General features: G+C 51.9%; 2 protein-coding genes across 7 annotated transcripts in view; one reads left to right on the forward strand and one right to left on the reverse strand.

Moving 5' to 3' along the window:
- Positions 1 to 18350, forward strand: part of VEPH1 (ventricular zone expressed PH domain containing 1) — a 67654-nt gene that overhangs the window by 12669 nt on the left and 36635 nt on the right. For all 6 annotated transcript variants that reach the window (XM_071566559.1, XM_071566555.1, XM_071566556.1 and 3 more), the window contains 2 exons: positions 15475 to 15641; positions 16706 to 16915. In XM_071566559.1, the coding sequence (XP_071422660.1) occupies positions 15475 to 15641; positions 16706 to 16915 (377 nt within the window). The remainder of the gene's footprint in view (positions 1 to 15474; positions 15642 to 16705; positions 16916 to 18350) is intronic.
- On the reverse strand, positions 2776 to 8503 carry PTX3 (pentraxin 3). Its single transcript, XM_071566441.1, has 3 exons — positions 8316 to 8503; positions 7311 to 7844; positions 2776 to 4108 (listed from the first exon to the last, which is right to left on the reverse strand). Exons 1-3 carry the CDS (start codon positions 8461 to 8463, stop codon positions 3495 to 3497), a joined length of 1296 nt encoding a protein of 431 aa, XP_071422542.1. The 5' UTR covers positions 8464 to 8503; the 3' UTR covers positions 2776 to 3494.

Genomic DNA, 18350 nt, shown 5'->3' on the forward strand with positions numbered 1-18350 from the left:
AAAGCTTTGTGGTGGTTCTTTAATTGTGCCTGCATCATTAGCTTTATAGAGAATATTGTTGCTAATCTCCTTACACTTTATTTTTTGTGGTTTAAAAAGACAAAAATATTCATTCTTCTATAAAGGGAAATCCAATTTAATTGAAATAATGAAGTCCCCAGTATTTGTTGTAGTACGGTGCTACTGCAGGAGTGAATTCACTGTTTTCCTTCAAGTATGGGTAATAATTAAGAAGTTATTGCTAATTACTACTATTAAAAGATTATGATGAAGATGTTAACGGTGCTGCACAGCGAGGGCTCCGCGTGGCTGAGCCTGTCCTGGTGCTGTTCCACCAGCAGATGTTGCTGTGGGTTCCGGGAATTGCAGCCTGGAACTCTCTCACCGAACAGAGAGCTGGGGTCTGGCGGCGCCCGGGGCGGGGGTCTGGCGGCGCCCGGGGCTGGGAACTGCCCCCCTTTGGGGGGCTGGGAACTGCCCCCTTTTGGGGGGCTGGGAACTGCCCCCTTTTGGGGGGCTGGGAACTGCCCCCTTTTGGGGGGCTGGGAACTGCCCCCTTTTTGGGGGGCTGGGAACTGCCCTTGGGGACTGTCAGCTGAGGGAGAGGGAAGGGAGAGGAGGAGCAGCTGAGGGTGCATTTCCAGCACAGTTTTTGGACACCAAGGGCCCTGCTGTGGGGCTGCCCAGCCAGGACTGAGCCTCGTGGGGGTTGAGCACAGCCTTTGCCCCTTGGCTGGCAGTGTTGGAGCCAACTGCATTTTGGGGTGACCTGGGGCAGCTCTTCCACTGAATGAGCAGGGTCTGGTCTCCTGAGCTACAAAAGGGCTCTTTGGAAGGAGAGTTTCCCTGCCCTGTTCCAGTGGCCTTGGCTCCCAAACAGGTGCCAGCCCTGTGCCCACACCTCCCGTCACCAGGAGGGGTCCATTCCCTATTCCAGGGACAGCAGTGACCCTGCCCTGCAATCTGAGGGTCCCGTGGCTGCTCCACCTGCCAGAGGCACCAGGATGTTGTATCTCTGTTGGAGAGCAGAGCTGGGCTCCCCACCTGCTCCCACCATGCCTGTCCCACCCTGCTCCTCCCTTTCTCCACAGTGGCTTTCCTGTATTTGGAGCCCAAACCCTCCCAATGTACCATTTACTTGGTGTTTTCCAAACAGCCAAACTGTCAACCAAGAAAAATCCAGCTAAGTGAGGCAAGAGAGAGGAAAGTGTGGAGTGGGTTGTGCTGCAGGAAAGCTTTGCTGGTCACAGAGGTGGATAAAGGGACAGCAGAGCAGTTGGGGAGGGGAGTTTTCCAGCTGAGTCAGTGAGAATGGAAGGGCTGGCTTTGCATTTGGTGCTCTGCCAAAGCAAAGCAGAGACAGGGCAAGGCTCCTTCCCAACAAAGCCTTTCAGGTATGAGATACAGCAGGAAAAGTAGCCAGGAAGGATTTCTGGTGACCTTACTGAGGACTTTCCTTTTTCTGCTGCACTTCATGGACATTTGTTTTCATTTAATGGAGGGCATGGTGTGGAAAGGGGATTTGGGAGTGGTTTTGCCCTTGCACAATGTTGGGATCTGGAGAGTTTTTGTAACTCTGAGGATCTGGTTTTTGGCTGCCAGCAGATGAACACAGGTAATATTTCATTGTTCTCTAGTTGAGGTTATTCACAGACATTATTTAGGGAGGGATTTTTGTCAAGTTTACTACTAAGCATTTATTACTTAGATCCATTTTTATTGCACAGTAATAGCAGAAATTCCAGCAATCAGAGCAATCATTTTTCCCTTAAGTAATCAGTGCTGCCAAAAAATTGGAGCAAGTTGTATTAACTAGGTATGGAGCACAACCCCCTTGAATGGCTCAGGAAAGGGGAATTTACCTTCTCATGGCTTTTCCTCACTGTTTTTGTACCCTGGAACAAGGATTTGGTGGTGTGTTCAGGAATAAGGGTAGCAGCAACATGCCAAGAAGTTTTTTCCAAGTGTGTTCTCAGGACATGTGCAGAGAATGAGGAAGGCAGAGCCATGTGGGGATAGAGAATAAGGATGGGCTGACTCCAGGGAAATGAGAATTGCTTGGAACAAGCCATTCTTCATGATAACTTGTTCAGAGGCTTCAACAGGTACCAAGTAACAGTTCCTGTTGTAACTGGTTACATATCCAGTGAGTAGCTCTTCATCATTCCCTACTTGTGCTCTGGTTTCTACATGAAAATCACCACTGGTGTCTTGGCTCTGCACCTGCTGCTTCTGCTCTGCATCCAGCCCTGGGGCTTTACTGGGTTTTGGATAAGCTTGTGAGAGAGGACAGTCACTGACACTGAGCAGCAGTTCCTTGTGTAAACCCCCTGCCAGCAGCAACAAACTTTGTCACTTTGGAGGTGCCTCAAAGTTGGGTCTGTCCTCCCAGGGCCAGCATCCTGTGTGGGGCACTGATGGATTGTTGTTTGGGGATATCCCAAACCAAACCTTCCTTCAGCCTCCAAGCACTGGCCTGGCACAGCCTCCACTCAGTGCACATGAGGGTCTCTGTCTCTCTGAGATTGTCACTATTTATGTTCTTTTTCTGTTATCAGCTAAAACTGCAGGAGTCAAAATATGGAAAAATTCCCCCTTGGGTCTTAGTTTCAGAGTTTTGGTTAATGAGAGGCAGGGAGAGTTTTAGTTTAGTAAAGTATCTTTATTTACAAAACAACTTTACAAAAATAATTTCAATAAAATTATCACAGAGTCCATTTACAATATAATACAGCTGCATTTTCCCCCACTGTAACACCAGATTATGAGGGGAAATATTACTTTGATATCAATCCATGGCATAAATAATGCTTTAAACAAGGGGTTAGTTTTGTTGTAGTCTACAAATGACTAATAAGGATTACTAAACAACACTTTTCTTGGCTTAGGTGGTTCTTCTGTACAATCCACATTAATGCTACAGAACCCAAGGACTGGAGGAACCTGGAAGGTCATGGAATCCTGGAATGGTTTGGGTTGGGAGGGACCTTAAAGCCCACCCAGTGCCACCCCTGCCAGGGGCAGGGACACCTCCCACTGTCCCAGGGTACTCCACGCCCTGTCCAACCTGGCCTGGGACACTCCCAGTGATGGGGCAGCCACAGCCTCACTGTCTGTTGTGCAGAGAAGGGTCAGTTTTCCCTCAGCAGGGATGTTGGGAGCACCATCTTCCTCCCCAGTGTCCACAGTGCCCCTCTCTGACACCTCAGCAAACACTGGGCTGGAGAGGCAGAGCTGCCAGAGCTCAGGAGCAGCTTTTCCAAAGTCCTGCCTGGATGTGTGGGGTGTTTTCAGTGTTCTCCCCCTGGATGTGTGGGGTGCTTGCAGTGTTCTCCCAAACAGCAGGCAGGGATCCAACCCCACCTCCACAGTGCCTCGGTGTGTAGACTTGCAATGCCAATCTTCCTTGGGAATGTGGGGCACAGGCTCCCACAGCTCTGTGGACTTGGGGTATTGATGTTCAGCTCTCTGGGCAGGACCTGCCTTGCCAGGCTTTAGGACACGTACTGGGCTCCTCCGTAGGGCAGGACCTCCGTGACGCCCCAGCCGACCACGTTGCCCCTGGTGCCACAGGCGCCCTCTCCACCCTGGGCCATGATCTCTGTGCTGCTGAGCACTCTGTCCCACAGGTTGAAGCCAGTTAATTTTCCAGAGAAGGCTAAAGCTTCATCAAAGCCTCCTCCAACACAGCAGCCATTCTTCTCCTGCCCGATCTGCAGGATGCCCCCGTCGGGAATGCTGTGCCCACTGGCAACGTCCAGGGTGCTGGCTGTGAGCTGCCCCTGTGCCCACAGGGCTGCAGACCCATTCCCTGAGCTCCACGTGCCACACAGGTGGAGCCACTTGCCAGGAGTGACGACATTGTGGGCAGTCACCCTGTGCTGGCCGCCCCCCACCCCCAGCACCGCCGAGCGCCGGCTCAGGAACAGCTGCAGCTCGTAGGGGTTGAACCTGGTCCCGTAGGAGAAGACAATGGTTTTGTCCAAGGCCTCGGTCACCTTGATCCACACACAGGCAGTGAAGGAGTGAAGGGCCATGCCAGCAGTCGGGTGGACGCTCCCAAATATCTTCTTCGAGCGCATGGGGAACAGAATTGCAGTTTCACACCCTGGGGAAGTTAAAAACAATGTCAGGGAGATGGAAAGTGGTCTCTTTGTGGGTGCACAGCTGGGACATTGGATACATCACAGAGTTGGAAAAGACCTCACTAAGATCATCAAGCTGTGGCTGCCCCATCCCTGGGAGTGTCCAAGGCCAGGTTGGATGGGCCTTGGAGCAACCTGGGCTGGTGGGACTGGGTGGTTTTTAAGGTCCCTTCCAACCCAAACCATTCCATGATTCTATGAAGTCCAACCCTCCACCCAGCACCACCACTTTGTTCACCACTAAACCAGGTCCTCAGTGCCACATCCAAATGTTTTCTGAACCCTTCCAGGGATGGTGACTCTACCACTTCTCCAGGCAGCCTGTTCCAGTGCCTGAGCCACTGCTCACTCCTGGACCTTCCAAAGGAAGCTGCGAGCTCAGCTTGTCCTGTGGGATGCAGGAACTGACAACCAGGATGCTTGGAAGGAGCTGTTGGACCTTCTGGAGGGTGCTGTGGGACGCTGTGTGTGCAGGCTAAGGCACTGTGGGAGCAGGGCTTGGCTCTTCCCTCTGGGCACAGGGAGTATGTTGGGCAGTCCTGTGCCATCCAAAGGGATGTTTGGAGTTACCAGCCTGGCTGGTGCTTCCCTGGGGAAGCTGGACTGGCTTCCCAAGGATCTGCCTGGGCACCACCTCCTGGGAGAGCAGCTCTTTTGCTGCCTCACCCCAAGGAATCAGCCCTTTAAGTTGGGTAATTATGTGAGTAATCCTCCCTTGGGGCTCTTTAGGTCCTGTTTTAGCCTCTGTGGCTTTTTAAAATATTGAATAGTGCCAATAATGTTGTGGTGAGGGGCAGGGGCCAGTGAGCCATCAAACAGCAGGTTTGGATACTGGGATAGACTGGAGGCTGTGCCTGGGGAAGGGACCTGCTGGGCTGTTGTGGCACGGGCTGTGTCCTGAGGTTGTCCCATGGATAACTCGGCAGCAGAGGGGACAAGAACTGCCCAAAAGTGGCACAGGGAGTGTTGGCAGGAACAGGCTGAGGTGGGTTTATTCGTTACTGTAATGCCCCTTTTCCTGACCCTCCCTGTGGGGCTTTTTGGTCAGCAACGTTCCTGGGCTCTGGGTAAACATGGGAACTGTGCAAGACAACTGATATTTTTAAAACAGTTCATTTCTCATGTCTCATTAATCAATGTGTTGGTAATAGGAATTAGAGCAGTTAAAACCACTGACAGAAATTCATGAAACTTGGGAAAGCAGCTGCTGATCACTAAAGCCCAGACATTTTTGGTGGTTTATGTGCTGTTCCCTGGCTGCACGTAACTTCATGCTCAAGGTGACACGGGGGAAGAATCGGCCCCTTCTCCAATTAAGCTGCTTCATTTCCTGTTTAAAGGAGCTGAAGGATCTGAAATGCCTAAAACGTGTGTGGAAATTCGTGCTCCAGGGAGCGAAGGGCTCTTTGTGCCCTCCAGGATTGTGCTGCTCTGATATTTCAGGGGCTGCTTCCTCGCAGCTTCCAGCAGGTTTTCCATCTGCACTGGCCCTTTGGAGCAGGGGCAGGGGCAGCCAGCAACTGCTGGGGATACTCCTTAAAGTGCTACTTAGGAACACTATTGTGAAAAAGCTTTTAATTAGCGGGCTTTTTCAGGCTTTATTATCAAAGCCTAAACAAAATTAAAACCAGCCTCAGTGAAGAACAAAAAGTGTGATTAGAAAATCCCTCAAGAATATGGCTGGCAGGAATTCAAGATGTGAGAAATTAAAGTCAGTTGCTAAAAATTCCCTTGAAAAAAATAAACCCGGAGAGAGGCTCTGGAAGTACTTAAAATGTAGCCTTTAAATTAAAAAATAGGAAGGTTTTCTATAAAGTCATGCAGGAACCAGTGGAAATAAAGTGAGTTTTCACTGAGGAGTGTGAGATGCTCAAAGCAGATCGAGTTTGTTGCTCTCACCTCGTGCAGAGGAGCTGAGTGGGGCTGGCTGGGGTAGAGCAGAGATAAGGAATGAGCTCATGCTCTGGCAGACAAGAGGTTTGTGTTTAGGGAAAGAGGAGTGTGCTGTAGGATCTGCTCCCAGGACACAGACACTGCTGAGGTGTTTGGAGAAAGGAGGGAAAGCAATTCACTCTCAACACCGAATCGGTGCCCTACATGAAAGGAGGGATTCAGGTGAGATCATGAAGCACTTTGGTGTGAATTGAGTGGTGGCTGGGGAAGCTCAGCAGTTACAGGCTGCTCCTTCTTGCTCCCCTGTGTGAGATCTCACTCAGGAGATGCTGCTACAGGTTCCTGGTCAGGCTGGTGTGACTGCAGCCCCTCTGCCACACACCCCTCCCACTGCCTTCTGTGAGTGTGGGTTCCTGGGGGGCTTTGAAGTTGTAAAACTTTGTGGAAAACAGTCATTAATCAGCTTTTAGAGGGCAGGCAGTGACAGGGCACTGATACTCAGTGTATTTGTGTCATGTAGGTAGCAATTCTGCCCCCACCCCCTAAACAGAGGAGGGGCTGCTCTGCCACAGCCCAGCTGCTGCTTTTGGGGTGCCCCATTGCACTACCCAGAAAACTGGCATGAAATCTGGGGTATGAGCTCATCTTTCTGTGGGCACCTCACTTGCTGAGCAGAACAAAAGCTTTGGAAGGGTTAAAAATACCCCAGAAAACACCAGCCCAGTGTTACTGATTTATCCATCCAGGGGAAAGACTCTGTCCTGAGAGCTGGGTGCAGGGACCAGGCTTGGCTGGCCAACACCAGCAGTGTCCTCTCCTCTTGGGAGGCTGGAGTGGGTGAGGAGTGTTAATTTAGGGAGAGGGAGGATTGGGAACACTCAGGGAGGGAACAGGAGAGCTCAGTGAGTAGTACACATGCAGAGGTGTTACCAGCTGGGGAGGGTAAGAGGTGTGAGAACATAATTTGGATGTTTCAGACATGTTTGCTGAGCTGTTTTGATCTGGGAGAGCCTGGAGGGGGGATCCTGGCTGGCTTTGCCCTGTGTAAGGACTGGGATTAAGCCCTTTGCTCCCACCTTTGAGAAGCTCTGCATCTCTTTTAACACAAGTCAATGGATCCCTCCTATTATGTACAGAATTTTTAAAGCTGCCCTGCTGTTCTTAAGGTTTCTTTGGAGTCCTATGGAGAGGAAGGTGCTCAGGAGGGTGTTTTGAGGGTCCCTGTTTGTAGACCCCCCTAAGATCTCCCTGGGAAGGTGCCCATGGACTCACCTGCTGGCAGCAGGTGCTGAGCTGCCCATTGCTGCGACGCCTTCAGCTCAGCCCTGGTTTGCTGGAGCTCTTTCCACAGCAAGTTGAGGATGAGATTGTCCCCTCTGCTGGCATCCAGTTTGTCCTGCTGCAGAGCTGTGTCCTGCTCCTCCAGCTCGGCCCTCCTCAGCCAGGTGCTCTCCAGCCAGCCCAGCCTCGTGGACATGTTGTGGCTCAGCTGCAGAACGTGCTCCAGAACCTTCCCTTGCTCAGACTCCTGAAGCCTCTTGGCCTCTTCAGCTTGGTCCCTGCTCCTCTCAAGCACCTGCTCTACCTGGGACACGATGTGGGAGGTGACTTTGTCGAGGGTGGCGGCGCAGGTGCCCGCGAGATGGGTGGTGAGCTGGGTCAGCTCTGCCCTCAAGGTCTGCGTGTCCACCTTGGGGAGCTCGTCCAGCGCCTGCAGCATCATGTTCTCCTTCATCTGTGAGTTCTCCAGCATGATGAACAGCTTGTCCCACTTGGTGTGCTCCCGCTGGCAGTCACACGGAGCAGCTGCGAGGGAAGATACAGATGTTGTGCTTCCTTTGTACTTAGTTTTAAACAGAAGGAGAGTTTGACAAAACCTGGCTCTGTGCAAGGCTTGTGTGCTCCGAACTGGGAGAGAACCATGGAATCCCACCCCAGGTTGGCTTGGAAGGGACCTTAGAGACCATCTAGTTCCAACTCCCCTGCCATGGGGGGGTCAGTGCATTTCCCTCTATACCAAAAAGGAAAATAGTGTGTTTTAAAGCAATTCTAAAACTGTCATCAACAGACTTTTGCAGCAAAACTGCAAAATTAAGAGTTTAAAGCCTATTCCCAGGCACTCCATCCAGTGCTTTAGCACTGCTATCCTAATGATCCACTGGTACGAGAACAGGCTTCTCCCTCTGGAAAAACCATTTGTAATAATAACTATTACAAGAGCTGGGCAACAAAGACTGCAACTCTGCGTTTGCACAAATGGAGTTTAAACCGACTTACTTTCCTCGGTACCGGGGGCTGCAGCTTCGATTTCATTGTCCAGGTTCACGTACATGAGATCGTAGTCGTGATCTTCAACCAGCGCAGAACCAGAAGCGCCGGGAACACAGAGGAGCGTCAGCAGAGCCAGCATTCCTTGGGGCAGCATTTTCCCAGCTCTTCCCGAGGGTCTGGGCTGCGGGAGCTGCCGTGGGCTCCGCGGGGCTGGGACCGGGGGCAGCCCCTGATAAAGGCTGCGAGCGAATGAATGAGCGGCGCGGGAGGCAGCGCTGGCAGCGGAGCGCGGGGCGTGGGTTGGGGAGGGAGGGGAAGGGGCGTGCGGTTCGCTCAGTGCCAGCCCCTCCGGGGGCTTGGCTGGCTCGGGGAGGGGACGGCAAAGCGGCTCCGCTGCCTCCACAGCGGGGTATGGGACGTGCAGCAATGCAGGGAGGGAAGCGCTGGCTTTGCGCTGCCTGCATTGCTTATGCTGGCTCGTGTTCTGTGTGGCAAAGAAAGTGCTCCCTGCAGGCTCAGGCTGTGCCCGGTGTGTGCCCAGTGTGTGCTCCCTGCAGCCTCAGGCTGTGCCCGGTGTGTGCCCAGTGTGTGCTCCCTGCAGGCTCAGGCTGTGCCCGGTGTGTGCCCGGTGTGTGCCCAGTGTGTGCTCCCTGCAGGCTCAGGCTGTGCCCGGTGTGTGCCCGGTGTGTGCCCAGTGTGTGCTCCCTGCAGGCTCAGGCTGTGCCCGGTGTGTGCCCAGTGTGTGCTCCCTGCAGGCTCAGGCTGTGCCCGGTGTGTGCCCGGTGTGTGCCCAGTGTGTGCTCCCTGCAGGCTCAGGCTGTGCCCGGTGTGTGCCCAGTGTGTGCTCCCTGCAGGCTCAGGCTGTGCCCGGTGTGTGCCCGGTGTGTGCCCAGTGTGTGCTCCCTGCAGCCTCAGGCTGTGCCCGGTGTGTGCCCGGTGTGTGCTCCCTGCAGGCTCAGGCTGTGCCCAGTTTGTGCCCAGTGTGTGCTCCCTGCAGCCTCAGGCTGTGCCCGGTGTGTGCTCCCTGTAGGCTCAGGCTGTGCCCAGTGTGTGCTCCCTGCAGGCTCAGGCTGTGCCCGGTGTGTGCCCAGTGTGTGCTCCCTGCAGCCTCAGGCTGTGCCCGGTGTGTGCCCAGTGTGTGCTCCCTGCAGGCTCAGGCTGTGCCCGGTGTGTGCCCGGTGTGTGCTCCCTGCAGCCTCAGGCTGTGCCCGGTGTGTGCCCGGTGTGTGCTCCCTGCAGCCTCAGGCTGTGCCCGGTGTGTGCTCCCTGCAGGCTCAGGCTGTGCCCGGTGTGTGCCCGGTGTGTGCTCCCTGCAGCCTCAGGCTGTGCCCGGTGTGTGCTCCCTGCAGCCTCAGGCTGTGCCCGGTGTGTGCTCCCTTCAGGCTCAGGCTGTGCCCAGTGTGTGCCAGGGTGGGGAGGGCACTGGGAGGAAGGTGAAGTACCTGGAGTTGCTTTGCATACACGTGGCTGGTCTAACTAAATAGTGTAGCTTTTTTGGGTAGTTATGTGGTGATGTTATGCAATAAATTCTATTTTATACTGACAGTTTATTGCTTTAAGCAGGAAAGGAGAAGTCCTAAGGACGACTTGTCAGAGTTTTGCTCTTCCAGCCCTGATCACCACTAACCCCACCATAACTATGTGGATCATCTGTTAGTGCTGGATCTTGTTTTGGGGGTGTGTAAATCGTCTGCACCATCAGAGTTCCATCTGCTACCTTTGAAAAAACAAGACAAGGTGCTTTTGGATGAGAGATTAATGTAGTGGAAGCAATATTGGTGTTAATCTGGTTTAAATTCCATAACCTTATCAGTTCAGTGGCCATTAGTCATTTCAGAGATGCATAGGTGGGATTAGGGATAATATGGTACAAGTTATATATTGGCTGTGAAATATCCAGAGAATAGCAAAAAACCAGCCCTCATGTAATTGTATTTAACTTACATCTCTGGTTTTGCTTGTGCTAACCTGGGCAACCTGTGCCTTGGATATTGGGGAGAAATTCCTGGCTGGGAAGGTGGGCAGGCCCTGGCACAGGTGCCCAGAGAAGCTGTGGCTGCCCCAGCCCTGGGAGGGTCCCAGGCCAGGTTGGACAGGGCTTGGAGCAGCCTGGGCTGGTGGGAGGTGTCCCTGCCCATGGCAGAGGTGGCACTGGAGGCTTTTAACCAGCTCTAGCTCTTCTCTGGTTCTGTGATATGGAATTCCTGCCACTGTGGAGCCTCCAGCTGCTCCCCTGAAAATGCAGACAGTAAATAGCAACATTGAAGCAGGAGATTAGAAAACTTAGAAATTTGGTAGAGGGGCCCATTATTTTCAGAAAGAATTCGTTCCTGGAAAGGTCTGTCAGGCACTGCAAGGGGCTGCCCAGGGAGGTTTGGAGTGCCCAGCCCTGGAGGTGCCCAAGGCAGGACTGGCCGTGGCACTCAGAGCTCTGGGCTGGGGACAGGGTGGGCATCGGGCACAGGGTGGGCTCCATGGGCTGGGAGGGCTTTGCCAAGGTGGGCATTGGGCACAGGGTGGGCTCCAGGGGCTGGGAGGGCTTTGCTAAGGTGGGCATTGGGCACAGGGTAGGCTCCAGGGGCTGGGAGGGCTTTGCTAAGGTGGGCATCGGGCACAGGGTGGGCTCCAGGGGCTGGGAGGGCTTTGCTAAGGTGGGCATTGGGCACAGGGTAGGCTCCAGGGGCTGGGAGGGCTTTGCTAAGGTGGGCATCGGGCACAGGGTGGGCTCCAGGGGCTGGGAGGGCTTTTCCAACCCCAGTGACTGTGACACTGAGATTTTCAGGTAGGTATGTGCCTAATCTGAGTCATCCCAGGGAACAAATTAGTCCTGGTGCATGGGCTGTGTCTTGGAATGGTCCTTCTGGAGTATCAAACACAGCTGTGCAACTCTGAGAGCTCCTGTCCATGTGGCATTGCAATGTGCTCCCAGGCCTGTTGTTCTTCCCAAACTGTGGTGCTGGGATGGGCAGGGCAGAGCTGGAGCACCAGGCAACCTTTGCCAGTTTTGGGTGCAAGGAGGGAGGCCAAAAAGGGGTATCTGGGCTGGGCTGGCACCACCATGATCTGCCATCGTGGTCCCTCCTGCCTGCCTTGCAGCCATCCACTGTCCCCAACTGGAGGTGGTTTCTGCCTGAATTGCATCATTCCCATTGTGTGGTCTGTTGGAAAATCTGAGAAAATCTAATCTGGAAAGTATTGGGGGTAAGGGTGGTAGGGAAGGAAGAGGGAAGGAAGGTAATTAAGGAGCTGAGTAGGATGTTTTTCCATTCTCAGGCAACAAACATGTTTTCAGGCTCCTGGTTTAGACTGAGGCAGATGAAGCAAGATTGGGAATTACAAATAATTCACTTTTTCCCAGTCTCACCTCTGGCTGCCTGAGCTCTGAGAATCAAAAGGTTGGTGAGCTGGGTGTGTAACTCCCTTAGAGATCAAAAAGGTGTGACAAACAAACAGCAAGGGGTCCTCAGACTAACTCGAACATGGAAATAGCAGAAAATAGCCAATTGCTTGTGCCCAATGACCTTTGGGGGCTCTCTGGAGAGCAGACACGAGCTGTGGCACCTGGGAGCTGTTTACATGTGTGTGTCCAGGTTATCCAGTTAAAAGCCATTCCCTGTCAGTGAGGTCACTGCACCATCTCTGCAAAGGGCTGGGGCTGCTCCTGAGCTGCCTTGGCTTTTCATTTATCTTGGTTAGGGAGTATAAACCCAGCAGTGTGTGCTGCAGGAAACAGCCCAACTCTGCCTCTGCACAGAGAGGGTTTTGTTCAGGGAGCTCTGGGGCTGGATCCATCCCCCTGGGTCACCTCCAATTGCATCACTGCCCTGAGACACCCTGCACTTCAAAGGCTTGTTTGCCCAGATTAAGTAATTAGTGTTACACTCCAGATCCCTTCCTATCTGTGACATCCCAGCTTGGGCAAGAGCAGGGCTCAGTCTGAGTGTCTTTCCTTGCTTAAAGCTGCTATTTTTGTTGCTCTCTCTTGAATTCCTTCCCAGCACACTTCCAGAGCTGACTCTGATGACTTTTTCCTGTCCAGGAATAGGGGAATTTTATCTTTTGCAATCGTTACAGTTGCCCAAATTCAACTGGAGTTTAAGGGCTCTGCTCCACACGGGCAGAAACCTTCCAGTGGTAACTAAACAAGGGCAAGTGTAAAGAAAAGACATTTCTGTAAGCACAACATTGTCCAGAGGGAAAATAATGCTTAGCATATTCAGTACAAAATGTTTCAGTTCTGAACAATGATGTGAGTTTAGGAAAGTTCAAGTCAATACATCCTCTCACCTTTTATCACAGAACCACAGAATATCCTGAGCTGAAAGGGACCCACAGGGATCATCCAGTCCAGCCCCTGGCCCTGCACAGACACCCCAACAATCCCAGCCTGTCCCTGTTGTCCCAGCACTCCTGGAGCTGTGCCAGCCTCGGGGCTGTGCCCACTGCCCTGGGGAGCCTGGTCAGTGCCCACCACCCCCTGGGGGAAGGACCTTTCCCTGAGATCCAAGTTCTCCCTTTGGCTGAGTTGGTGCTTTGCATCAAGCCCATGGTCTGTCAGTGGTGATGCTTTTTAGACAGAGTGACTTTAAGGTCAGGCAGAGATTTGCCCAGAGAAGTGGGCAGCAAATGGCCAGAATGGAGCAGTTTGCAAATCTTTTTAGGGTCATTCATCAGCAAATCCCTTTCCTTTGTAAGTGGCCTTTGTGATCGTGTACAGGACAGCACAAGATCAGTGACAGGACCCCAGGGAATGGCCTGGAGCTGTGTCAGGGCAGGGTTGGGTTGGATCTCAGGGAAAGGCTCTTTCCCCAGAGGGTGGTGGGCACTGACCAGGCTCCCCAGGGCAGTGGGCACAGCCCCAAGGCTGCCAGAGCTCCAGGAGGGTTTGGATGATGCTCTGGGGCACAGGGGGTGACTCTTGGGGATGATCCTGAGCAGGGCTGAGGGTTGGGCTCCATGGTCCTTGTGAGTCCTTCCCAAGTCAGCCCATTGGGGGATCCTGTGCAGATGGGAATTTGCCCTGTCCATGGGGTGGGAGGTGGGGTGTGCCCTCGTCCCTGGCCCTGCCACAGCTGCATGGAGGGCTCAGAGTGGCTCTCCAGGATCCTAACATCCAGGATAGGATGCAGAAGTGTGGCTGGCTGGAGGGGAAGCCACTCCCCCAAAGGGTAAGGACCCCTGAGGGATCATTACGAGCTGTTTGACTCAAAGTTGTCTGAACCTGCAATGAATTATGTGTTGGTTCTTGGCCCTGGGGGATGTTACAAGACCCAAACGTGTCCTGGGGTGCGTTTTCTGTCTCTGGCAGGAGCCCAGCCTGCTCCAGCCTGAACCCAAATATCCTTCTGCTGCCATCCATGAACAGATCTGCTTATCTTCCCAAATTACACGGCTCAGGTTTAAGTGGGAGGAAAAGCAGCAGGGCAGAGAGCAGTTCCTCTTGGAAAGCAACCCAAGGGGAGCGTGAGGACTCGCAAGGCCTTCAGAAAGGAGCCATGTAGGTTGCAACAGGCAGATGGTTTCCATATGTTGCTCAAGTGAAACCTAAAGCCGTGGAGGCAGCGGGAGCAGCACGGGGGGTGTGGGCTGGGCTGAGCCTGCCCTGCCAGCTGAGGGATGCACTGGCATCTTCAGGAGCCCAGGAGGGAGGGCTGGGCATGGCTCTGCCACAGCTGACTCGCCCTGGCACCTTCCTCCTCCTGCAAATGGCACCCTGAGCCCTTTCTGTGCAAGGGCATATTTGGTTCTCTTAATAACCAACTGTGCTTTCCATATGCTGCTCATTTCATGTGAAAGCCTGAATTTCAGCAAAGGAGAATTGCAGCTTTCAGGGATTTTCTTTCTCATCTTTTTTCCTTTTCTTTTTTTCTCTTCTTTTTTCCTTTTCTTTTTTTCTCTTCTTTTTTCCTTTTCTTTTTTCTCCTCTTTTTTCCTCTTTGTTTTTGTCTTCGTTTTTCTCTTCATTCTTCACTTTGTTTCTCTCTTTGTATTTCTCTTTGGTTTTCGTGTTTTTCCTTTTTTTTCACTTTTTTCTTTTTTGTCCTTTTTCCTCTTATTTTTTCTCTTTTTTTCTTTTTTCTCTTATTTTTCTCTTTTTTCTCTTCTTTTTTTCTCTTTTTTCTTCTTTTATCTTTTTCATCTTTTTTATCTTTTTTCTTTTTTTCTTTTTTCCTCTTTTTGTTCTTTTTTTCTCTCTTTTCTCTTTTATTTTTGGCTTTCTTTTCTCTTTTTTCTTTTTTTTTTCTCTTTTCCTTCTCTTTTCTCATTTTTCCTTCTTTTTTTCTCTAATTTAAATCACACTTGGTTTGGTCTAGACCTCAACAGAGCATCCCCCAGGCCTGAGAGCTCATTAAGCAGCTCCTGACGTTGCACTTGAGAAATAAAATTATAATTACCAGAAACTTCTTTTTTTACACCATGTTGCCACCCCTGACTCACTCTGGGTTATTTGCTGAGTTTCTTGGCCCAGCAGATGCCACTCCACAGCACATCCCTGGGGTTGTACTGGTGATCCTTCAGGGCCAGGTTGGGCTTGGAGCACCCTGAGCTGTGGAAGGTGCCCCTGCCCATGGCAGGGGTTGGCACAGGGTGGGCTTTGAGTTCCTCCCAACCCAAACTGGTGTGTGATTGTTAAGAACTGGTGTCTCCAGGTGTGTGCTGGTTTCATAGACCCTCTCCAGGTGTGTCCCCAGTCCTGTCCTTGCTGTGAACTGGTGTCTCCAGGTGTGTTCTGGTTTCCCAGGGGCCTCTCCAGGTGTGTCCCCAGCCCTGTCCCTGCTCTGAACTGGTGTCTCCAGGTGTGTGCTGGTTTCCCAGAGCCCTCTCCAGGTGTGTCCCCAGCCCTGTCCCTGCTCTGAACTGGTGTCTCCAGGTGTGTGCTGGTTTTCCAGCAGCCTCCAGGTTTGTGCTGGTTTCCCAGAGCCCTCTCCAGGTGTGTCCCCAGCCCTGTCCCTGCTCTGAACTGGTGTCTCCAGGTGTGTGCTGGTTTTCCAGCAGCCTCCAGGTTTGTGCTGGTTTCCCCCCCTCTCCAGGTGTGTCCCCAGCCCTGTTCCTGCTCTGAACTGGTGTCTCCAGGTGTGTGCTGGTTTCCCAGGGGCCTCTCCAGGTGTGTGCTGGTTCCCCCCCTCTCCAGGTGTGTCCCCAGCCTGTCCCTGTCTGTCCCCAGGGAACCCGATGCTGCTCCGTGTCCTGCCCGCGCTCTACGAGCAGCAGCCGCGGCCGATCGCGCTCCGGCTGCCGGAGCTGGTGGCCCTCATGGCCCAGCTGGACCAGGCTGAGCAGCAGCACCTCCTCAGGCTCCTCCAGACCGTGGCCAGGAACAAAGAACTTGGGGTAAAGCATCTGGGGAAGGTGTCCCTGCTCCCTCGGGCAGGGCTGTGAGTGTTGGTGCCCCTGAGCTCTGTGGCACCAGGGAGGGCTCCAGAACGTGCAGTCGGTGCCTTCCTGCACTAATGCCCTGAAATTCCTTCATTCCATCCCAAATTCTCCATCCACTCATAAGGAGAACAAAACACTGACTCTGCTGAACCAAAAGGTTTGGGTTAAGACATTTGTTTTCAATGATTTTGGCTCTTCCTCTGTCAGCAGAGTGTGAATTCCCTTAACTGTGTTTCTGTCAGAGAACATGAGCTGTATTAAAACACACGTCAAGGGAGATTAAAGTGAGTCAGGAACTGATGAGAACTGATAATCCCCAACCAAACCCCAGAAGAATGGGGTGGTTTATGCCCCATTTCTGTGTCAAAATGTCTCTGACACAGATGCAGGTTTCTGGGTCCGGGGTGCATTAGTGGGCACGTGTGTTTACACAGACATTAATTACTTGGGGATGGTTGTAAACACTCCATCCTGTTTGGAAGGGGATTTTAAGCCTCAGCCTCCCCAAAATTGGCTTGTTACAAGACATGACAGCCTCTCCACAGCATATTTCTTAGGCAATGTGGATCTTGCCCTTTGTTTTCCCCTCTGTTCCAGCTCTTGACCTTGTCACATTCTTAATTTCCTACAGAAGGCAAAAAATCCTGCAAGTCCTTTAATTTACTGTATCATTGGGGAAGGCTGAGCCTTATGTTGTTTTAATCAATGAATATACTCTGCCCTAGAGCAAGGGAAATATTTGGTAGGGGTGAGTTTTTTTGTCTTTTTTTTGAACAATCGGGCATTTCCTTACTTATTTATGCATAACTGCCATATTCAAGGCTAGAGCTTGCCCTGACTCCCTATGTTGAGCTGAACTTGGACTGACCTCTGTGCAAAGGTCAGTGAGGGTGGAAAACTATTTTATTCCATCAAAGGCTACTGGTTTATTTTTATCACTCTGATCATAACACTCTTGGTTATTTGTGTTCACAATTAAAAATATATATTCATTTTGTTCCTGTCTGATTTTTTCACAGGTGCTGAAAGAGTGTTTGCCAGTTTTGTTTGGGCATTTGAGGGACCCCAACCACAGTGAGATGATTCTGAACATCCTCACAGAAATATCCAGCTACGAACCCACAGCCTTGGCCCCTTTTCTCCCAGTGCTGAAGGAGCTTGGGGAGAGTTCTCCAGGTCTGATTGGGCAAACAGCAAAGATCTTTGGAGCTGTTGGACATGTTGATGAGGTGAGTGTAGAAACAGGAGTTGGGTTCCTTGAGGTTGTTTTCTTCTGAATCTTATGCAAAGTGATACGTGTAAATATTTCATTTTTCACAAGTAACTGAACTGCCCTACCAGGACACAGAATCACAGGATGGTTTGGGTGGGAGGCACCTTAAAGCTCATCTTGTTCCAAGGCCTGCCCTGGGCCACCTCTTACTGTCCCAGGTTGCTCCAACCTGGCCTGGGACACTTCCAGGGCTGGGGCAGCCACAGCTTCTCTGGGCACCTGTGCCAGGGCCTGCCCACCCTCCCAGGGAAGGATTTCTTCCCAATATCTGATCTACATCCCCCCTCCTTCAGTTTAAGACCATTCCCCTTGTCCTTTCCCTGCAGGCCCTTGTGAGAAGGTGTTTAGTCACAGACAGTGCCATGGGCTCATCAGTGACAGTGTCACTGCAGAATCCCCAGGGAGGGCTTTGTCTCTGCAGAAAATAGAGTATTTTGGCCCCTTCTCAAAGCCACTCTGTTCAGTCCTGGGGATGGGTGTTGTGGGTTGGCTCAGTGCCCACAGCTCCACTGGCACAGGGGGTGCCACACAGTCTTCCTTGCCCCTTTGGCTCTTCCTTTGGGTGTGCTTGGCTGGGCCATGGGGTGTGATGGCTCCTTGTGCAGCACAGGGAGACTCTGCCCTTGATGTTTCTACTGCTCTGAAGCTTTAGATTCGTTTAAAATTAAATTTATCTTGTAAGAATCAAAACCAGATTTGGTTTGGCTTTGTAAATCTCCTTTCTGTTGTGGGGGGAGAAGCCAAAACCCCATGGAGGGCTGGGAGCCAAATAGGCTTGTTGTTCTCTCCTTGTTTACTTCCATCACCACAGCAAGTCTGACTTTCATAAGAGCTGCAGGTGACCATGTTTAATTCTGCATTTAATGGTTCAGAGTCAGCCTCTCCTAGAAGCTCTCCAGTTTATAAGCAGCTAATCCTCAGCTGAGCACAGCTGGGCTCAGACCTGAGGATTTTGTTTCAGTGTGTTGGAGCAGCAATTCCCACCCCAGTGTCTCCATTCCTGCCCTGTTTGTTACTTCAAAGGGCCTGAGTTTATTTATTTTGCCTTTTGTTGTCGTTTTATACCAACACCAGGAATAAGGAGGGAACCAACTGGCCGTGTTGTGTTCCATGTCTTGTTGGAAATGATAACTAAGGTCAATTTTCCAAAGGCATGTTTTGAAGCCTCTTTTCTCCTTGTGTTTTGACTCTGGTTTCTGTGGGTACCTGTACCTGTCAGTGTCACACTCAGCAAGTGCCACGTGCCCATGGGCATGGCACCCTTGCCATGTGTTTGCAGAGAGCTCTGTGTTAGTGGCACCCAGGGGACCTTGGAAAACAGGGAGAAAAGCAGCACATAAACGTGGTGGAGGTGAATGTTCCAACAGGAGGTAAATGGCTCCTCTCTTGTT

This window comes from Pithys albifrons, chromosome 11, assembly GCF_047495875.1.
Source record: "Pithys albifrons albifrons isolate INPA30051 chromosome 11, PitAlb_v1, whole genome shotgun sequence".
NCBI lineage: Eukaryota > Metazoa > Chordata > Aves > Passeriformes > Thamnophilidae > Pithys > Pithys albifrons.

Excerpts from the sequence above, each read along its gene's own strand:
- PTX3 (XM_071566441.1), bottom strand. The coding sequence starts at position 8,463 with ATGCTGCCCCAAGGAATGCTGGCTCTGCTGACGCTCCTCTGTGTTCCC. Across the intron at positions 7,845-8,315 it reads AGCCCCCGGTACCGAGGAAA|CTGCTCCGTGTGACTGCCAG; the intron begins GTAAGTCGGTTT and ends CTTCCCTCGCAG. Across the intron at positions 4,109-7,310 it reads TCAGCACCTGCTGCCAGCAG|GGTGTGAAACTGCAATTCTG; the intron begins GTGAGTCCATGG and ends TAACTTCCCCAG.